At 42.2% G+C, this 23,048-nt stretch overlaps 1 protein-coding gene across 1 annotated transcript; it reads right to left on the bottom strand.

The window, feature by feature from the left end:
• Positions 1-14,939: 14,939 nt before the first annotated feature.
• LOC127094913 (ABC transporter C family member 9-like) lies at positions 14,940-15,602 on the bottom strand. The gene has a single exon (XM_051033673.1). The coding sequence runs from the start codon at positions 15,600-15,602 to the stop codon at positions 14,940-14,942; it is 663 nt and encodes a 220-aa protein (XP_050889630.1).
• Between the last annotated feature and the right edge of the window lie 7,446 nt (positions 15,603-23,048).

The following is a 23,048-nucleotide window of genomic DNA, read 5'->3' as shown; positions in this document are numbered from 1 at the left end:
GCCTGAATGCCACAAGTTGCATCGACCTGAATGTCGGAAACTTCTTCGATCTGAAAATCGGAAAAAACTGGCTTGAATGCTACTTCGGTCTGGATACCGGAAACTTCATGCCTGTCAGCATCGGCAAAAATAGGGAACAATAATAATTGAGGCGGCACGTGGGCCGACGACCCATGCTGGGGATAATAAGTCATGAACAACCTTCAGTCTGAGCACCGGAAACAAACTTCTGGCTTATCACTTGGGATACCGAGAATGTTTTATGCTTACATGCGTATGTTTGAATTTTGCGATGGCGTAATGCTCCATGAAAATGGAAATGCTACGCGATTTGGGAGGATGCAATGCAATATGATTCTACATGCAGGGATGCGAAATGCTGGGGAAAATGCCAAGCCGAAGCAAGGAATCCTGTTGGGGAAATGATCACAATCTTCTGGACCCTGGCACTACTGTTGGAGATGCACAGCATAATGAACTATGTGGGGAAATGACCGGCCACGCGGTGTTCTGGCAATGACGAGATACCGAGACTCTGACTGGGGAGGGAACGGCGCTGCAAACCTGTTGTTGGAGGAAGCGATAGTGGTTCTGGCAACCATAATCTACGAGAGATGACTCAGCAGGGGGGAGCAAACAACGATACGGTACCGAGGTTATGCTTCCAGGAAAGAGATCATCGATCTGGGATTGAAATCCTCGATCTGGCATCGAACTCTGAGGAGCAGCTGCTTCTGCTGGGAAGATACAGTCTGGTACTGTCAACTCCGCTGGGGAGTGTATAGTCTGAAGCACATGCTTGGGAAGCACCGTAGTGAGAAAGTGCTGGGAATCTTAAGGAAATGCCCCGAGTGTACCTGTTCTGAATAGATGATTCAAAGTACTTAAAATTTACAGCAATTTTAAATGTTCATCGAGCATGTACCTGTAAAGCTCTTATGTTTCATGATGCAATGTTTATCAAAAATTCGGACGTCATTTTTGCAAACAAAACAGTAAAATGAAAATGAACACAGAGATGTACTGAATCACATGATTTTATTGATTGAATGGCCTCTGAATAGGCATTTACATCAGGAAGCAATCCCTGGAAAGAGGTAATCGCACAAAAGATAAAAACAGAAATTAATCTAATGGCAATGTGAAATGGATTTCTATTGGATTCCAATTCTGCTATGACTTGCTCGTCTTCAAGATCCTCCAGATGATCAGCTTTTTGAAAGAGTGATTGGACTGTTTCCCATCCTTCAAAAGTTTCCAGTCATTGACACGAGATGAGATTCAGAACTAACTCAGAACGCAGTCATTCGCTTAATCCCTAACTTTTGTCTGGATCGCCCTTTCGGGTTTTCAATCCACCGGGATACCCATTTTTGCCTAAGTTGCCTTCTCAGGTTTTCAACTTACCGGGTGTACGATCTTTTCATTTTTAAATCCCTAATTTTTGCCCGAACCTTTTCATCTTCTTGGTTCGTCGGGATGCCCATTTTTGCCTGCACTGTTCTTTTTACCGTCCAGCGGGTCTATTTTATGCGAAGTATTTTTTAACTGCGTCTGAGTTTACCAGGGAAGTGAAGTCTTCACCATCCATCGTTGCAAGCATTAAGGCCCCACCATCGAAAACCTTGGTGACGATATACGGTCCATCATAGTTAGGAGTCCACTTGCCCCTGTGATCTGTCTGAGGAGGAAGGATCCTTTTCAACACCAAATCTCCGACTTGGAAACATCGAGGGCGCACTTTCTGGTCAAAGGCTCTCTTCATCCGACTCTGATACAACTGCCCATGGCAAATGGCTTCCATTCGCTTCTCTTCGATAAGACTCAACTCGTTGAACCTTGTTCGAATCCATTCAGCTTCGTCTAGCTTGACATCCAACAGGACTCTTAGAGATGGAATCTCCACTTCGACAGGCAGGACCGCTTCCATACCATACACAAGGGAGTAAGGGGTTGCCCCGGTCGATGTACGTACTGAAGTGCGGTACCCATGCAAGGCGAAGGGTAGCATCTCATGCCAATCTCTGTACGTAACGACCATCTTCTGCACGATCTTCTTTATGTTCTTATTTGCTGCCTCAACAGCACCGTTCATCTTAGGAAGATAGGGGGAAGAATTGTGATGCTGAATGATGAAGTTCTGGCACAACTCCTTCATCATTTTGTTATTGAGATTGGAACCATTATCAGTAATGATTCTTTCGGGAATCCCATAGCGACAAATGATTTCTTTCTTGATGAAACAGGCAACCACATGTCTGGTGACATTCGCGAACGACGCTGCTTCGACCCACTTGGTGAAATAGTCGATGGCGACAAGGATGAAGCGATGCCCATTGGAAGCAGTCGGCTCAATCTTTCCAATCATGTCAATACCCCACATAGAAAACGGCCACGGCGAAGACATCACATTCAGAGGATTCGGCGGTACATGCACCTTATCAGCATAAATCTGGCATTTATGACACTTCCGAGCATATTTGAAACAATCAGATTCCATGGTCATCCAGTAATAACCCGCTCTCAATAATTTCTTAGCCATTGCATGTCCGCCGGCGTGAGTACCGAAGGAGCCCTCATGAACTTCTTGCATCAACATGTCTGCTTCGTGTCTGTCCATGCATCTGAGCAAAACCATGTCGAAGTTCCTCTTATACAGCACATCGTCTTTGTTCAAGAAGAAACTGCCTGCCAATCTTCTCAAAGTTTTTCTGTCATTGTTGGATGCCCCTGCAGGGTACTCTTGATTCTTCAGAAAGCACTTGATGTCGTGATACCAGGGCTTGTCATCAACCATTAGTTCAGCGGCAAACACATACGCGGCCCTATCAAGGCGCATAATATCGATCCTAGGAGCATGGTTCCACCGAACCACCTTGATCATGGAGGATAGAGTAGCAAGAGCATCTTCCATCTGGTTCTCATCACGAGGTATATGATACAGCTTTACTGTTGTGAAGAAAGTCAACAGTCTTCTCGTGTAATCTCTGTAGGGGACCAGAGTGGGCTGGAGAGTATTCCAATCACCATTCACTTGATTGATCACTAGAGCTGAATCTCCGAAGATGTCCAGAGTCTTGATTCTCAAATCAATGGCTTGCTCAATACCCAAGATACAGGCCTCGTACTCAGCTTCATTATTTGTGCACTCAAAAGTCAAACGAGCGGTGAAAGGCATGTGGGCACCTTTCGGAGTTGTAATGACAGCACCAATTCCACTTCCTTTGGCGTTGACGGCCCCATCAAACGTTAAAATCCACTTTTCATCTGGATCAGGTCCCTCCCCAACAACTGGCTCTTCACAGTCTTTCATCTTGAGGAACATGATGTCTTCATCTGGAAAATCAAACTTCATCGGCTCATAGTCTTCAATCGGTTGTTGAGCAAGATAGTCTGACAGAATACTCCCCTTGATGGCTCTCTGGGATGTATACTGGATATCATACTCTTTCAATACCATTTGCCAACGAGCAACCCTTCCGGTGAGAGCTGGCTTCTCGAATATATACTTGACTGGATCCATCTTGGAGATCAGTAAGGTTGTGTGAGTCAGCATGTATTGTCTCAAACGCTTAGCAAGCCATGCAAGTGCACAACATGTCTTTTCAAGCATTGAGTATCTCGACTCGCAGTCTGTGAATTTTTTACTCAGGTAGTAGATGGCATGCTCTTTTCTACCTGTCTCGTCGTGTTGACCGAGAACACAACCCATGGAATTGTCGAGTACTGTCAAGTACGTAATCAGCGGTCTCCCTGGGACTGGAGGCATGAGGATAGGGGAATTCTGCAGATACTCTTTTATCTTTTCAAAAGCCCTTTGACAATCGTCATTCCACCTGATAGCCTGATCTTTCCTCAGCAATTTGAAAATTGGCTCACACGTGGCTGTTAGGTGAGAGATGAACCTTGCAATGTAGTTCAACCTCCCTAAGAAACCACGGACTTGCTTCTCTGTTCTTGGCTCAGGCATTTCCTATATTGCTTTCACTTTGTCAGGATGCACCTCAATCCCTTTTCCGCTAATAATAAAACCCAGCAATTTTCCAGATCTCACCCCAAAAGTACACTTGTTCGGATTAAGCCTCAGCTTGAATTTCCTTAAACGCTCAAACAGCTTCTGCAGATTTACCAGATGTTCTTCTTCTGTCTGAGATTTGGCAATCATATCGTCCACATAAACCTTGATTTCATGATGAATCATATCATGGAATAGAGTCACCATAGCTCGTTGATACGTTGCCCCAGCGTTTTTCAGACCAAACGGCATCACCTTGTAGCAGAAGGTGCCCCATGGGGTTATGAAAGTTGTCTTCTCCATGTCTTCTGGTGCCATCTTGATTTGGTTATAGCCAGAAAAGCCATCCATGAAGGAGAATACCGAGAACTGAGCTGTGTTATCCACCAAAACGTCGATGTGAGGTAATGGGAAATCATCTTTAGGGCTAACTCTGTTCAGATCCCAGTAGTCAACACACATCCGTACCTTTCCATCCTTCTTAGGTACTGGAACGATATTTGCAACCCATGGCGGATAATTGGTAACTGCTAGAAACCCTGCATCCAACTGTTTTTGCACTTCTTCTTTTATCTTGACAGCCATCTTTGGTCTTGTTCTTCTGAGCTTCTGCTTGACCGGAGGACAACCCTCTTTGAGAGGTAAACGGTGTACCACAATGTCTGTGTCAAGCCCTGGCATATCCTGATAAGACCAAGCGAAGATGTCAACATATTCTTGCAGCAATTCAATCAGCCCTTTCTTCACATCATCTTCCAAAGCAGCCCCTATCTTGATTTTTCTCTTGGCGTCCTCGGTGCCGAGATTAATCACTTCAGTAGACTCTTGATGCGGTTGAATGACCCTTTCCTCCTGTTTTAACAGCCTGGCAAGTTCTTCAGGGAGTTCACAGTCTTCATCACCCTCTTCTTCAGCTTGGAAGATTGGGTTTTCGAAGTCGAAGCGAGCCATAGCAGAATCGTTATCAATAGGATCCGGTGATGTGCATCTGCATGAGTGATGGTATGTGCTTATGAGTGTGGACAGTGAGTGAAAACTAAACAAAACATTGCCAAATATTTTTATTCTTTTGAAATTTTGAAAACTGCAAAAATAGAAAGACAGTGAACAAAATATTTGAATGCAAAAGACGTCCTTCATTTATGATAAACAATGCAGGTATTCACATAGATGGGCCCTACAATGAGTCATTACGCCCTGGGCGGAACGTAAGACTTGGACATGCATGAATAAACAAAGAAAAATTACTCCTCTAGAAGAGTGACTTGGACAATTTCCTCGGAAGACCAATTGTTGATGACTTCACCCGGGATCCTCGGACGCACCCAGTTGTCGATGTCGCAATCACTATCTCCATTTTCATCGTTGATCGCAGAGATCTGGCCATATTGGATGACGCCAGCACTGGAGAAAGTAATCGGCCCCTGACGAGTCTGAAATGCTGAAGTTGTAGAAGTCAGCGCTGGTTGATACCCAATCTCGAACTTGTCGTCCTTCATTGGTAACTCCAACAGACGCCCCCAACTAGGAGCAACACCTGAATCCACCAAGGCTTGCGCCTGCTTGAAAGATGAGATAGGGGCTCCTGCTTTAGCCCCTTCCACCGGAGCTGCATCCTTGATCTGAACTGACTCAAAGGCCTGACTGAGAGTCTCATGAATTTCACCTTCTACCTCTACGTACTTGAAGGTAGACAGGTTACTTACCAGTATGTCCTCCTCACCACAGACGGTGACAATTCTTCCATTGACTGGGAACTTGATCTTCTGATGCAGTGTTGAGGAGACTGCCCCAGCATTGTGGATCCAAGGACGACCTAGAAGGCAACTGTACGAGGGACTGATATCCATCACATAGAATACGGTGTTGAAGGTTTGTGATCCAATATGAATTGGCAATTCTACCTCTCCAAACACCGACCTCTTAGAACCATCGAAGGCTCTCACCATGAGATCGGAAGGTTTCAAGATCAAACCTTCTACTTCTAACCTTGACAGGGCTCTCTTGGGTAGCACATTGAGAGAGGAACCTGTATCCACCAGAACATGAGATAACACGGTGTCTTTGCATTCCATTGAGATATGTAAAGCTTTGTTATGGTTGCGTCCAGCTGGTGTTAAGTTAGAATCAGTAAAACCCAACCCGTTGCTTGCATGAACATTTGCAATGATCCCTTCTAGTTGGTTTACTGAGATCTCCTGAGGCACATATGCAGCGTTAAGGACCTTCAGAAGTGCATCCCTGTGTGCTTCTGAACACAACAGGAGTGAGAGAATGGATATCTTAGACGGCGTCTGAATCAACTGATCGACTACTTTGTAGTCGCTTTTCTTTATAATTCTTAAGAGCTCGTCCACATCCTTCGCAAAAGTGGGCTCAGAACCAGCTTGGGGTGCAGAGGTACCCTCATTTACAACTTGTTTGCCTTTGGCCTTAACCGTGGCATCAGTGCTCTCAGTTTGGGTAGCCGGTGGTGAGAACAATCTACCACTCCTGGTGAATCGCCCGATTCCACCAACATTATCCACTGCGGGACCTTCAACTTCGAGTTCAGACTTTTGACCCTCTTCTACCTTCAAAGGTCGTTCCACCCCATGATCGTGTGTGTATACACTCCCCCCATAATGCCAAGGAATGGCCCTATTGCTTGTGAAAGGTAAAGGACCAGGGGTTGTGATTGTCATAGCGGCCGGTCGCACTGGTGGCACTGGTTGTGCTTCTGGCACACTGATCTGATTAGTCGGGTAAAAGATGGTGATAGTAGCGACATCATAGTCATACTCGGGAATTTCATTCATTGAAACAAAAACATCCGGAACACCGGAATCAAGTTCAGTTACATCAAGATCAGACACATTGTTTGGTATATCAGCAACAACATTTGAAAAATTAAATACATCAATGGGAAATACACAATCAGCAGGAACAACATCTGTGAATTCTTCAATAGCATCTTAAAATACCTCTTCAACTACCCCTTCAGCAAACTCTTTGACAGACAAGTCTTCAACTTGGAGGATACCATTGTCAAGCAAGACCTGGATACCCTGCTACAGCTTCAAGCAACCCTTGCCCTGTATAGCACAATCCAAACAACCCTTCCCACAACCGGGGAAAACATCGGCCTTCAGCAAGCATTCCTTAATTTCCAACAACGGAGTCTTCAACTTCAACACATCCTTAACAGACTTGGCTTCTTCCTCCAGCATATTAACGTTTGCACCACCATGCTGTGGCATGGGATTGTTGACGACATTAGGAGCCGGTGCAAGGCTGATAGCCTTTGAATCAATGAGGTCCTGAACTACGTGCTTAAAAGCTTTGCAGTTCTCAATATTGTGGCCAGGTGCCCCTAGAGTGGAAGCTACACCTAGCATTGGCATCGTAACCCACCGGAAGTCTACCAACAGGAGGAGCCAGAGTGCGTAACTGCACAAGTTGTAGTTGTTGAAGACTAGCAAGCAGTTGAGCGCACGACATTGGAAGAGTGTCGAAACGCCGGTCCATCATCCTCTGCCTCTGCTGATAGGCGGGTCTGTTACCTGGTTGTTGTTGTTGTTGTTGTTGATACTGAGCTGGCTGACGTTGTGGTTGTTGTTGTTGTAGTGGTGCTGCAGCCGGGATAGTCACAACTGCAACATACGGTCGTTGATGATAGTTTTGAAAGTTATTCCCTTGGTTATTCCTATTTTGATATGAAGACACGGAATTCACGCCCCCTTCCCTCTGCTTCTGTCCTCCCATAAATGGCTTCTTTACTCCTGATGAAGATCCATCTCCATTGTGGCTCTTGTAGGTCTTCAGGTAATTTTCTACCCTCTCTCCGGTAGAGACCACATCAGCAAAGTTGGAGGCATTGCACCCCACCAGACGCTCCAGGTAAGGTCCAGGCAACGTATTCATGAACATGTTGGCCATTTCCTTTTCCAACATGGGAGGTTGAACACGGGAAGCTGTCTCCCTCCAGCGTTGAGCGTATTCCCTGAAGCACTCATTGCTTTTAAGAGACAGATTCTGGAGTTGAGTTCTGTCCGGGGCCATGTCTGCATTATACTGGTATTGCTTCACGAAAGCTTCCGCCAAATCCCTCCAGCAACGGATATGGGCTCTATCCAACCTCATGTACCATTCCAGGGATGCCCCAGCTAGGCTGTCCTAGAAGAAGTACATGAGTAGCTTCTCGTCGTCAGAGTATGCAACCATCTTTCGGAAGTAGGCTTGCACATGGGTCTTCGGGCAAGAGCTACCATTGTACTTGTCAAAGATTGGGACTTTGAACTTCGGTGGGACCCTCACGCCTGGGACCAATCCCAAGTCAGAAACATCTACCCCCAGAGGGTTTTGTCCTTCCACCGCCTTCAACCTCTCCTCTAATCTCCTGAACATGGGATCCATGCCATGGCCCATGCCAAAGTCTTCTGGCAGCAAGAACTGATCATCTTGATCATCGTGAATGGGTTGTTGATCGTGGTTGTTATGTGGGATCGAGACAGGCCCCGGTCCATTAACCTCTGCAATTGGAGGATCAGTCACGACCTCTGGTTGAGTAGATGCGGGATTCCTTTGTATCATTTGTCTAATCTCTTGCTGTCCTTGCGCTACTCCCTGAACCACATCCATGAATTGGTTCATGCGGACCCTCATCTCAGCAAGTTCTGCTTGTAGACTTTCCATTGCTTTCTGCTGGTTTCTGCGGGTACCGTACCGGTGAATTCCTGAATCAGCTATCCTGCTAGTGGAACACCAAATAATATGAGAACACCGCAACGGTACCTGTTATGCAAGATATGAAAATGAATATGTAAATGCAATGACATATTTATCAAATCCAAAAGGTATTCTACCCCCTTGATTCCAGTCTCACATCAGGTGAATAGTGCAAGAAGACCGAGTCATGGATAAACTTCTGAGATCAGTATGCAATAAAGGGAAACCATCATACAAACAAGTTCAAGGAAGGGGGCCTTAGCCGAAAGTACATCAAAAGAGGATCTCCACAACAAGCCTGTGGATCATCACTACTTAATAACAAAGCAATAAGTAAAAAGAGGAGCAATAATCAGGACTCAGCCTCCTGTGTACAAACCATGAGGACTGCTCCTCACTTCAGCCAGCAATGCTATCGTGTCAGGATGATCTGGGAATTCTATCAAACGCCGGATAAGCAGATTCCTTTGGTGAATAACTCCATCCAACTCGTTGATGTGCTCTCTGTAGTAATTCCCATCATCTTCTCCGAATACCTCTTCAAGTCTGGATTTCTTCAAACCCGCCAACACCTTAAGTTCTTCAATCTGTCCTCGAGCCTCATTGAGTTGATCGGTGATGTAACCATTGGTAGAACGGGCGCACAGAAGCTCATTGTTCTTCTCCTTTAGCGAAGTCTTTAATTTCTCCATCTGACCAGTCAGTTCGGTCACCATCTCCTCCTCTTTTTTCTTCCGAGAAGTTGAAAATGCATCCCATCGCTCTTGCCACCCTGCCAATTTACCATGAGCATCCATTAGTTGTTGCTTGACTCGCTTCAACTCAGAACTGGATGATCCCAAGGCCTTGTCTGTCTTCCTGAAGAATTCCACCTCCACAGCTAATTTCCTCTCTGCTTCCTCTTGCAATCTGACGGCTTCCCCCTTCTGATATTCTGCCTCATGGAATTGATACATATAGTCTTGCAACTTCACACTTAACTCCGAGTTTTCAATTTGAAGCTCCTCCATGGCTTTCTTCAATTTGTCATACTCCTCTCGGCTCACCATTGTTGACTGCGCAGGAGTAGGTGGATACAAAGGTTCTTCTATAGGAAACGGCAGACCCAACTCTTCGACTCTTCCTTGAAGCCACTCTCCATACTGAGGGTAAGTTCTACAATCTCCTTTTCCAAGCACAGTTCTTCCTCTCTTGATCACCTTGAGCCAGGCCTCAGCTGCCTTACGGGGTACAGTCAAATCAGGCGAAGAATGGAAAAACAGAGATTCTCCCACATCCTTTTCCAAAGGCGGAGTTCTTAAATCATATCCAAACTGTCTGACTGCTAGAGAAGGATTATAGTTGATTCCTCCTCTTCTTCCTACCAACGGTACATTTGGGAAGTTCCCACAACTGTGAATAATATCCGCCCGAAGCAAGCTCCGGTCAGACCACCAAGAAATATCTTCAGCTCTCAACCCCATCAATCTCTTCGACCAACTCAACGAGTCCTCGACATCAACGAACGCTCCTGATTTGGGTAGGTGAGAACTGAACCACTTATAAAACAAAGGCGCACAACAATTCAACAATCCTCCCTTTCTATTCTCATTCCTGTGGTGCACCGAATGAAAGAAATCTCCTAGCAAGGTGGGCACTGGATTTCCCAACACGAAGAGGCGTATTGCGTCCATGTCCACAAATTTGGCAACATTAGGGAACAGGACAATCCCATACACACAAAGAGCCAACACAGCACTGAAACCCCTCTGGTCACCATCTTCAAGTTTCTTCTTTGCTTCTCCCAGTAAGAAACTCAAATGAAAACCACTGACTCCTCCCTTCTGACACATGTTAGCCTTCAAGACTGATTTCCCCAAATATGTGGCCGAAGCAACCATGCTGAGATCGGGCAGAAACTCAGAACTATAGAACAACAACTGTGACTTGATAGGAACTCTGAGAAAACTGGCAATCTCCTCCAAAGTAGGGACCAAAATATAATCTGGGAATGTGAAACACCTCAATGGAGGGTCATAGAACTGCAGCAGTGTGAATAGAGCATCATGTTGATCCTTGGAAAGAACCGTGACGAAACTTAGAATCAAACCGTAATCCTTCCGGAATCCTTCTAGAGAATCGTGATCCATTAACTTCATCAGTTGTTGAATAGGCTCCAAACAAACCACTGGAACCTTGTAAGCGACGTGTCTCTTTCTGCCAATATCCATCTCAGGAGAACCAGAAAACCCCGACCGGAATCAAGAAGAAGATGTAAACCCCCTAGAAATGGATAAATATGTGTTAAATGATATGAATGCATAATGATGTGATGCAATGCAGTGTCATGGAATTCAAGATTGCTGTATCTACTTGAGCAACTGTCGGGTCGCACTGTCTGAAGAGAAACCCACTGAGGAATATAATACAAGATCAAAAACTCTGCTCCAGAAAACCGGGTTGGTTGGAGGTTAAGGTTTCCTGGATTTAGCCCGCCCCTCACTGGTAGGTTCTAAGAACAGAAGTTTGTCAGCTTTAGCCCTTCAATCGAGAATAATATGTTTACCACTGAAGGTTTGGCATTATTACGGGATAAAAGACCTCTGCTGACTCCCCTCAACAGGATATCCTAAAGCAAGTTCCCAGTCTCGGGGTCCTCGGATTGAGCAGCGAGAATGCGCCCACCAGAGCTAACATAATCACGTCTCGGAGGAGAGGCCTCGACTGAGTTCTCGGGAAATGGTCACCAGAGTCGACGATTTCTAAAGGAATATCTGTCGTTATGGAACACCCATAGGACAAAATATATCCAACGGAAACCTCGTCTGGAATGTGGGTCTCATGAACGACTTAACGTAGCAACATGCCACGCAAGCCTCACGACTATCCACTCTAACACCTTTGTGTACACTCAAGCCTGGGTAGTGGGCTTATCTCTCATAGAACAGTCCCAACCCAACAAACAAACAACCCACAGAACCCACAGATACAGAAAACATATGTACATGAATGCAATAAGGTAAAGCAGGTAAATGCTTAAAATAAATAACTGTACAAAAGAATAAACACCCAACAAACAAGAAACCTACAAAAGTTAGGAGGGACTCGCTTAGGGAAACCAGAGATTCTGGGTTCGATCCCCAGCAGAGTCGCCAGCTGTCGCAGCCTGAAAAATACAGTATGCAAAAAAACAACCGGCGAAGAAGGAATGACAGAAGAGTCGCCACCGTGCGTTATTTATCCCAAAGGAGGGAAGGGAAACGCTCGAAGTAAACCTGAAGAGAGGAAAGGAAAAGACAAGGTCTCGCAACCAAATCTTGGGTTCGGGAGTCGATTATGCGAAGGGAAGGTATTAGCACCCCTACGCATCCGTAGTACTCTACGGGATCCACTCTTGTTGTTCTTGTCTAAAGGGTGTGTGTTTATCTAATGTACTATTTACTAAAAGAAAGGGTCAAAGAAAATGACTCGCACGGATGTCGCATCCACTACATACGTATCTCATCTGAATATGAGAATCAGAGTCTTCGTAGCTTGGGTACCTATGGGTGAAGGATAAGTGTGCTCGCCAAGACATCGCGTCTTATGCCTACATATCTCATCTGGAATGAGAATCAGAGCATAATGTAGTTCGGCTAACTACGGGAACAAAGGTCTCGATTGCAACTAGGGCAAGAGAAAGGGAAGGTCTCGATCGCAACGAGGGCGAGAGAAAGGATCGCAACAAGGGCGAAAGCAAACAAGGATTAGTTGTTAGTCGTTAGTCAAACTCGGCAAGACATCGCATCTTGTGCCTACGTATCTCATCTGAACATGAGAATCAGAGTTGCCGTAGTTCGGCTACATAGGGGTTGCCATATGAACATGGACTTACAAAAGGAGGACACCAGTTGTGTCAAAGGAGAGTGGGCGATGTGTTCACGTCCTAGCAGTAGGTGTCGCAGCTTGCTGAATCGAGTCTTAGGCAGTTACCTCTTTGCAATAGAACGGACTACATGCCACAAGATCGGAGACGCTCGGAAAGGTCTAGAAGTGGGGAAGCTCTGCCCTAGAGTTGTCATGCAATATGTACTTAGGTGTTTAGGATTTACAAATGGGAATATCTACCTAACGTTATCATACAAAAGAAATATGGGAATCCTACCTATGTTATCATACAAAAGGATATGGGAATCTTACCTATGTTATCATACAAAAGGATATGGGAATCTTACCTATGTTATCATACAAAGTGTTCTATCTAATGGGTGCTACCTAATTGGAACAAGAGTTAACGAGTGGAGCAAAGAGAAGTGTTAGGGATAAGGGTAGATGGCGATGCATGAAGCAATCGACTTACGAGGTTGATGGCGATGCATAAAGCAATCGACTTACAAGGTTGATGGCGATGCATAAAGCAATCGACTTACAAGGTTGATGGCGATGCATAAAGCAATCGACTTACAAAAGGGTGGATGAATACGTGCTAGTTCTGTTAGGTTTTGAAAAATGATTACTCGACGTTGGATCGAGGTTTTGATCTTGTTTTGAAATGGTTATCGAATGTTCATTTTAATTCTTGTATTAACAGATGAATAAAGAATGAAAGAATAAATATTATACATTTCATGGGAGAGGGATATATTTGTTATGAATGGGGATTCAAAGTATTGGAATAATTAAATCGGGTCCAAACAATAAATAATGCAATGTATGAGTGTAAGTGCAAAGGAACCGGCTCATTGTAAGAAAGCCCAAGAGTAAGCTATGTGAGGTTGATGGCGATGCTTAAAAAGCAATCGACTTACAAGGGTGTGAAAATGGGCTCGATATTAAATCAAGAAAAATATGATTTTTATAAGTTTAAAAATGGTTTTGAATGAATGGTGAAATTAAGAGAAAACAAATTTGCATTATTAACAAATGAAACTATGAGTATAATAAAGGCATAAACATAAAAAGAAATGAAAATGCTAAAAGAAAATAAAATAGCTAAAAGAAATAAAATGCCAAAAAAAATGCTATACATGAGTATTGAACCCACCCCACTCAAGACTGTGATACTACCCTTCTCCACCAGACCACTCATGGTTAGTTATTATTTACGATGCTAATTTAGATATATAAACTAAGATAGAATAAACATTAGAATAAAAACTAAAATAAAAAAAAGACTGTTGGACTACCAGTGGTTAAACCCAGCCGCCTGGCTGTTGGGTTTTTCAATGGGGAATAAGTTGAAAACGTAAACACAATTATTAACTAAACCTAGGAATTCTAAGCAAAACCTTTAATGTTTTTTTAAAACTTATTCTGTATAAAAAATAAATTAAAGAAAAAAAATAAGGAAACCAAAACAGAAGACACTTCCGTCTCCGTCTCTCACAATCTCACGAATTCTCCATCAAACTCAAAACTCTCTTAGGCGAAACCTCTCTCTGCTCTCAGAATCGCTATCCCTCAACCTTACCCAATCGTCTCTCAAACGCGTCCAACCCTCTCTCTCTCAAACTCGCTCAAACGAAATCTCCCTCTGCTCTCAAAATCGCTCGCATCTATCTCTCAAACCTCTCTCTCGCATACTTTCTACCTCAAAGTCGCTCATCAACGAACCCTCTCACGCTCTCAAACTCAAAGAATCACTCTCTCTCAACTCTCACGATATCTCCATTAACAAGCAAGTGAAAAGGATAAAAGGAAAAAAGAGAAGTTCTTACAAAGTGTCACGGCGGTGGTGAAAGGCGTGAAGAAGCTGGCCTCCCAATCCAGGTAATCGATTTTGGGATTTTAGGGTTTTTGTTTGAGATTTTCCGCCTCCAAGTTTTTCTGTCGTTAATTCCTGATTCTCTTCTCCTTTTATATTTCTGCAGTTAGGGTTTCAAATTGGTGCCCTTGTGTTCAAAAGCGTATCTCTGTAAAATCCTCTTTGATGTTCATAGTTTGGATGGGCTTGTTTAATGCTAAAACTGGAAACGGTATTCCGAACCCACTCTTTCTTCTTCATTTTTGTCTCTATGCCAAATTGGGATATTCTGGATTTTTAACGCTTTGGTAATTAATTGTTACTGCAGTGAAATTGGTTACAAGTGGACACATTGAAGAAGCTGAGGATTTGATGAAGATTCCCTCGTGTTTCCAGTTATCCATCGCAAACTTTGTGTATACTTGTTGTAAGTTCATGCCCTGTTGCACTTGAAATGTTTGCCTTTATCTGTTTGAATTGTGGCTTAAGTTTGGTTCATTGGTTTTTTTTGCTTCATCATTTGGCTAGCCTTTTGGTCATGAGTTCGCATTTTATGCAGAGTTCACACATGTTGGGTTCAGTGTGTATGCTGATGTTGCCAACTGGTTTTTTTGCAGGTTTAGTATTGTCTCCTGTAACCATTCTTACGGTTATTCCACCTGAACGACATAGTGCTACAGACTCCTTAACACCAGGACGAACAGGATCTTTGATACCAACAACTCCTATACAAGTGAATCCAGTAACCGGAATGGTGTCTTCGGCAGAGAACTCGTTTTCCAATTCCATATAGGCAAGGCATAGAGTTCTAAGTGCCTCATTGGTAAACTGGTTTATTGTAGTCTGAAGATGGTTAATTGATTCTTCATCAAGTGGGACAACATCGCCATTTGCGGGCCATGAAGGATCTGGCCTATTTTCTTCTTCTAAAACAAAGGGAGGCTCACTTTGAATGCTTGTATATTGAAGTATCCTTTCTACAGATATAATTTTGTTCTCCAAGTTGCAAATATTCCATATCACCCAAGCTTGTATTTGGTTTAAATTCAGTCCATAGGTAACAGCTAGACCAGCAAGGCCTGGATTTATGATTCCAGGTGGAATTGAAATCAAGAACATCAAGGAAAAGACAAATGTGATGGAAGACAACATATCTAGGCGGATGCATAACCATTCCATAGCAGAAACAATATTGAACTTTGGCCGACTATACCCATCCGTCAGTTTCGTGTTTGCTGCATGAAATCTTGACTGTTGATCAAAGCTTCTAGTGGTTGAAGACTTGCAGTGGCCTTGCCTGAAGTGTTACGGACATTTTCTGCCATTTCCAAAGCTTGTGAACGGCATTTGCTGCCAAAGCTAAAATCGCAACCCCTTGGTTTGTATAAATTAACATAGAAACCCTCATTGATGGTAAACCATCAGGAAGCTTCAAGGAGTGGCATTGTGTTGGTTCGTTAATCTCTGTTAACTTCCATATCCTAGATTTTTCCACAGCTTCATCAACAATTCTGGGTTTGACATCAACTAAACTTCGAGAATCATTATTAAGTCCAACCATGGCTGCTGGTGGAGGAATTCTATCAGCAAGGCTTGTTCCAACAGCAACATTGCTAGAAGGAAAAGTTCCAATAGTAGGTGCCTTTACAGCAGCTGCAGAAGCAACTCTGGACGCATCAAACGAACGATTCTCCATAGTCCGGAGCAGTCTAATACCTTCTGCATTTGCTAAAATTTTAACTCCGTTATCACTTGTAGAAATGGCCAATAGTATTCCATCCTTGTTAAATCTAATACATGGAGAAGCCGGTAATCCACCATCTGCATCAATACTTGTCAACAAGCTAGTATTATCCATGTCCCAGAATTTGACCATAAACTCGTCACCAGCAGCTAAGAACCTATTCTTAGTGGTATCAAATTGCACAACACCTACAAATCTTTTCCCAAGACCATGGTATGTACGCTTCACAGCTCCTTCACTTTCATTCCATTCAACTAGAAATGACTCCCCTTCTTTATTTGAGCCACACGAAAACAATCTTGTTCCATCAGTGCTATATGACATTGTGGTAGATGAATGGCTTTACTTTATGGCTTGGATTTTATGTTGGTCATGACTTTGGTCTGTGCAGGTTAGGCGTTGCAGCAGGTTGGTATAGCAGGGCAAATGCAGCATGATGGAAGTTAATTGGCAAAGCAAGATTCCAAAGGTTCAAGGTGTGACCATGTTGACATTAAAGTGAAGAAGCCAAGCACAAGTAGTTAAACCAAAGATAACAGGGACATGGGTAATGTCATGAGAGTTAGGACTAGTCATTTAGTGATTAGGGATGACCAATGGCATAGGGTTGACTTTGGTCAAAGTTGACCAAAAAGTCAACTGTTGACCAAAGTCAACAAATGGTTAAAATTCAATTTTATTTGCATTTTTCTTGTAAATGGACAAATGATTGATGATTGTGGTGAAAATTTAGAGTTTTTGGATTTTGGGTGACTTTGGTCAATGTTGACCAAAAAGTCAACTATTGACCAAAGTCAGCAATTGGTCAAAAATTGTCAAGACTTGTATTTTCTTGTGTAGAATCAAATGTAATGGTTTACAATGACATGAAATAGATTGAAATGGATTAACAAATGGTTTGAAGTTGGCTTCCAAATTGTTTTGTCTTATGACTTGAATGTTTGACTTTTGAAAAATAACTTGACTGATAATGTACATGAACAAAGCCATGAAATGAGACCATAAGGTTAGGGTTTTGACATAGTATCCATGAACCAATAACATGACTAGCAAGTGGCTTGAAACACAAGAAGCTTGGTTGTTTGGATGACCAAGACCATATGAGTATTAACAATCACATGAACCACACCATGACTTTGGACCAAGACCAATCCTCATATAAGACCAGAGTAAGGTTAGGCCAAACGTGCTAAACAAAAGTGAAAACATAAAAAATTCAGGACCAAAAAAATCGGGGTATGACACCCTAGCATCAGGTTTGAAAGTTAGAATCTTCTTGAGCACGAGGTCACCTTCTTTGAACACACGAGGCTTGACCTTATTATCAAAAGCTTTCTTCATTCTCTATTGATATAATTGGTCATGACACATGGCAGTCAATCTCTTCTCTTTAATCAAATTCAACTGATCATATCTGGTTTGGCACCATTAAGCTTCAGTCAACTTGGCTTCCATCAAAACATGTAATGATGGGATCTCAACCTCCACGGGGAACACATCTTCCATGCCATAAATAATAGAGAAAAGGGTTGGCCCTTTTGAAGTGCGGATGGATGTACGGTACCCATGTAAAGAAAATGGGAGCATCTTATACTAATCTTTGTACGTCACAACCATCTTCTAAGTGATCTTCTTAATATTCTTATTCACAGCTTCAACATCCCCATTCATCTTGGGTATGTAGGGATAAGAATTATGATGTGCAATCTTAAAGTCCTTGCAAAGAACTTCCACCATATTATTATTCAAGTTCGATCCATTATCAATAATGATTTTGCTTGGCAGACCATACCAATATATAATCTGACTCTTGATAAACCAGACCACCGCCTACTTGGTCACATTTGCATACGATGCCGCTTCAACCCACTTTGTGAAGAAATATTTTGAGAAAAAGGTCAGACCTCGAGTGTTCAGAGAAGGCGACCTTGTGCTCAAGAAGATTTTATCGTTCAAGCCAGATTCCAGAGGAAAATGGACTCCTAATTATGAAGGCCCATATATTGTTAAGAGAGCCTTTTCAGGCGGTGCTTTGATTCTTACAACTATGGATGGTGAAGAGTTTACTCGTCCTGTGAACGCAGATGCAGTCAAGAAATACTTCGCCTAAAAAATAAAAGAACAGCTCGCTAAGTTGAAAACCCGAAAGGGCGGCTTAGGCAAAAATGAGCGTCTCGGTGGATTGAAAACCCGAAAGGGCGATCCAGGAAAAAATTAGAGACATAAAACAGAAATAATTTCCCGATAAATTGAGTACCCCACCTTGGGGAAGCTTATGCAAAAATTAAGGAGTATGGCAAGTAACTGCATTCCGATGATCTTCAAATTTTGAAGACTTGTTTGAGCACAAGGGTTGACATCAGTTCATCCCCAACAGCGGTCAAGAGCACAGTGGATATCAAGAGTTGGTAGAAGGATTAAGGATCATTTGTATTCAATGTAACCCTTTTTCCATGTAAATTACCATTTTCACCTTTGTAAAAATCCATGGAGTCTTGCCATTTACAGACTACCATTCCATTAAATAAAGTTGAGCTTTTATCCAAATTGTTCCTACTCTTATTTACTTCAGCCAATAGTTTTAAATTTTATTATGATTATTTTGAAATTAAATTTTTAAATCAAAATCAAGTTTTTTCTTAAATATATAAAAGCAAGAAATTTTCCAAAGCAAGTAAAAGGAATATCAACAACATTTCAATGGATATCAAGTCCTTAAGTGCGAAACATCAGAGGTTCCCAAAGCAGTTAATCCTCCGGGTATCCCTAGACGTTTGTATTGATTCAGTTCCTCGGCGGAGTGTTTGATCCTCAATGGAATTCCTTTCCTCGTCCCCAGCTGAGTTGGTTGATTCAGATACCCTGCGGCGTGTTGTTTTCCCTGACAGAGTTTATGCCTTCCCCAACGGAGTTTGTACATCCACAACGAAGTTCGTATTTCCTCAATAGGGTTGATCTTCAGAGATGGTTGATCTTCCCTAGTAGATCGCATTGGTTTCCCCACCAATCATCATTCAACTTGCTCCTAGACAGAGTTTCCTCCTGGTTTCTGAGCAGCTTTTGTTATGAATATTCTCTATAGGGTTGTCTCCCATTTTTATGGTGTTGACCTAAAATTCCCCACAGATTGGATGTTCTGTCCTCAGCAGATCTCCTCCTTCCCCAGCTAGGTTTGAACCTTTAGGATGTTGATCTCTTCGTTCTCCAACAGTTATCTCCATATTTTATGGATTGGCCGAGGACTGTACCGATGATTCAAATTCTTTGCGACACCTTTGTATCCTTTGTGATTGTTTTGTCAGCATAATCATCATATATATACATATACATATACATTCATATAATTTCATAATTTCATATCCTGCATCTTCATATTTGATTTGTTTGAGATTCTTATTCTCTGTTATGGAGGTATTTTATCCCCATACCAAATCTGGTGTCTGTCCTCCTTCAATTGTAGAGTGTCAGCCCCTTAAGCAGAAGGATTTTAACCTTTCTCCTTTTCCCCACTGGGTTTGTTTCCTCGTGGATGATTGTTGTTTCGGTTTCCTCCCCAATTGATCATCTGGATGGAATTACTCCTCTTGAGTTATGTCCTCATTGGGTTGAGTCTTGATTGACCGTTTTCTTTCTAGCTCTTACCTAGGTAGATGCTTTGGTCCCCTGAGAGTCTATTACCTAGTAACTGGTAATATTCTTCTTAGTTTGTAGTTTGTTACTTCTTGCCCAATACCCGGCAAAAGTACCCTTTTTTTCTCCTCAGTAGAGTCCCCAGTGGATCTATTCCCCAGGAAGTATATCCTTGATATGTTCATCCTAACCGATGACGGATATGTTTTCTTTCCCCTGCCTCAGTCTACCCTTGATATGTTCACTTTAAACTGTGACGGGTATTCTCATTCTTTTGGTATTCTACCCAGTAAATAGGTAGTTTTAATCCCTATTTTGTTCCCCAGAGAGTTAATCCTTGATATGTTCATCTTAACCGATGACGGGTTTTCTTCTCCTTGTGGTTTTCTACCCAGTAACCGGTAGTTGTAAATCCTACTTTTCCCCTATGCGGAGTTATCCTTGATATGTTCATCCTAACCGGTGACGAATTTTCTCTTCTATAGTATTCTATCCAGTAATTGATAGATATAATCCTTATTTTTGCTCCTCATCAGAGTCGATCCTTGATATGTTCATCCTAACCGATGACGGGTCTTCTCTTTGTTTGGTTTTCTACCCAGTAACCGGTAGCTGTAAATCCTACTTTTTCCCTTATTCAGAGTCTGTCCTTGATATGCTCATCCTAACCGGTGATAGATTTTCTCTTTGATTGGTTTTCTACCCAGTAACCGGTTGTTGTAAATCCTATTTTCCTCCTCGCAGAGTCTATCCTTGATATGTTCATCCTAATCGGTGATGAATTTTCTCTCCATTGGTCTTCTACCCAGCAGTCGATAGATGTAATCCCTTTTTGTTCAGTTGGTATATCCTTGATATGTTCATCCTAACCGATGACGGGTATCCTCCTTGACAATCCCAGGCAAGTTTATCCTTGATATGTTCATCTGAACCGATGACGGATTTTCTTCCCTGTCGAGTTTATCCTTGATATGTTCATCCTAACCGGTGATGGATACTCTCACCCTTGGTCTTCTGCCCAATAACTGGTAGTTGTAAATCCTATCTTTTTTGCAGTTTCCCCAGCAAGGTTATTCTTACCCAATAACCAATAATGAATTTCCTCTCCTAGAATCCTCAGCGAGTCATCCTTGATATGTTCATCCTAACTGATGAAGGATGTTCTCTCTGTCAGATCTTTATTATCTCCTTACCCGGTAACAGGTAGTGGATAATAGATTTCTGCTCCTCCTGTGTTGAAGTTTATCTTCCCCAGTTGAGTTGAGTGCGCATTTCCTTAGTGAAATTACTTTTCCCCTACATAAGTCGAGTACCTCAGTTTTATCATGACTTACTCATATTCCCTGCAGATGTGGATTTTCCTTGGCTAAGTCTTTCCATTTTATATGGAATTCCTCGAGTCCCCCGACAGTTTTAAGTCATAGCCTGACCTACGCATAACCCCTTTTTACCTCCCCAGAGTCTCTGTCTCCCCAGTGAGTTTTCCTTACAGAATGTATTGTGCTCCTACCGATTTTCGGTCTCTCTGATTCCTTTTTTCCTTTGTGGCAATATTTCCCCACTGAGAGTTAACTTTTGCATTCATGTCATATGCATCATGAGGTCTCTTAGGGACCAAAATTTATTTCTCTATGTTGTTATTTAAGCCCATTCTACTGAGTCGACATGAAGATTTTAACCTTCGCCTCCTCAGTTAGAATGTCCTTAAATAGGGGCAGCTGTAAGACCCCAATTTTGACCCTAAGATCCCTCGTGTAACTTCATCATAGGCATTAGCATGGGATCATATCTTGGCATCCTCCTTACCCCTCTTTCATTGGGTTTGTTTTGGGAGAGATCACCAAGTACTTTGTGATTGTATCATACTTGTATTTTATCATTTCACTAACCAAAATACCCAAAATATGTCTTTGTATTTGCCTAACTCTTTTGTAGGAAAGACATGATCCCATTGATTCATCAAGTTAACATTTAGGGTTTGAGACCCTCATGAACAAAGAGCACAACCAAGAATTGATCCAATAATGGTTATGAGCATCATATATGAGTCACAATGTTCTTTACATGTTATATTTATCAAGTTTTCTTCAAGAGTTTGAGGGTGATTTGCCTTGGAAACCCTAGTTTGACTAGGTATCTTGAGTAACTTCTCCAACAAGCTATCTCACCAATTGATCAAATTTCTAAAGGGAAACTTCAAAATTTATCATCTTATGCATATATGATCTACCATGAGCCTAGAAAGTCAAGATGATTGGAAGTTAGCAAGTTGGTTGATGGTGGTTGGCCAGATGAATTCATCTGATCAAAACTGGGTCTCCCAAGACCCTATCTCCTACAATTTTCACCATATGAAAATGATTACAAGAGAAACATTACTCTAAATGACATTACAAACAACTTTCATGTTGAGACCTAGAGCTAGTTTTGCATGGAAAAGCATTTTCTATGTTGAAACATTATAGGTCATTTTGTCTGAACCCTAATTTGAAAGTCAACTTCCCAAGGCCATAACTTGCTCAATTTTTATGATATAAAATATTTCCAAGTTGAACAATCAAATTAAATGTGTCTAATTCAACTTTTATGTTTGGAGTGGGATCTAATTCAACTTTTTTGAGCATGTGATATGAGGTTACATTATAGGTCACTTTTGACCTATACCATTGATCAAGTGATTTTTCCAAACTTCAAAAATGCATAACTCTATCATTTCAAATCCAAATGACATGAAATTGGTGACCATTATGAAGGTATTTGAAATAGCTACAACATTTATGAATACACGTTTCTCATTTGAAGCTTATATAAAAAGTTAAGCAAGGTGGAACATTGAGACATATGACTTAACACTTAGAAAAATTTTGATATGTCAAAAATTTCCAAACTTCCACCTCAAATTTCTTCAAGTTACAAACTCCAAATGGAAAAGTGTTGAACATGAAAGTTATTCCTCTTGATCTCAACTTTCCAAAGAGCTCAAATTCATTCATTTTGGACAAGGAATGCATAGACTGTGCATGGCATGAACATGGTGTCATCACTTGGGAAGAATCAAATTTCAAATCATCATGCACACTTGCCTTGCAATCCAAGCTGAATTCAGACTATCTCACACTCATTTGTGGACTTAAGGAAATAATTTTATGGGCCTATGCGCGCCCATGCACCCATGCATCATCAATACCAAATTTGGAAAGTGGATTTCAAGTGTGCAAAAAGCAATGGTTTCAGCTATAAATAGAGTCTCA

The sequence above is a fragment of the Lathyrus oleraceus genome, chromosome 6, assembly GCF_024323335.1.
Source record: "Lathyrus oleraceus cultivar Zhongwan6 chromosome 6, CAAS_Psat_ZW6_1.0, whole genome shotgun sequence".
In the NCBI taxonomy this organism is placed as follows: domain Eukaryota; kingdom Viridiplantae; phylum Streptophyta; class Magnoliopsida; order Fabales; family Fabaceae; genus Lathyrus; species Lathyrus oleraceus.
Note: the sequence above shows the minus strand (reverse complement) of the source record. Positions and strands in the feature narration are given on the sequence as shown.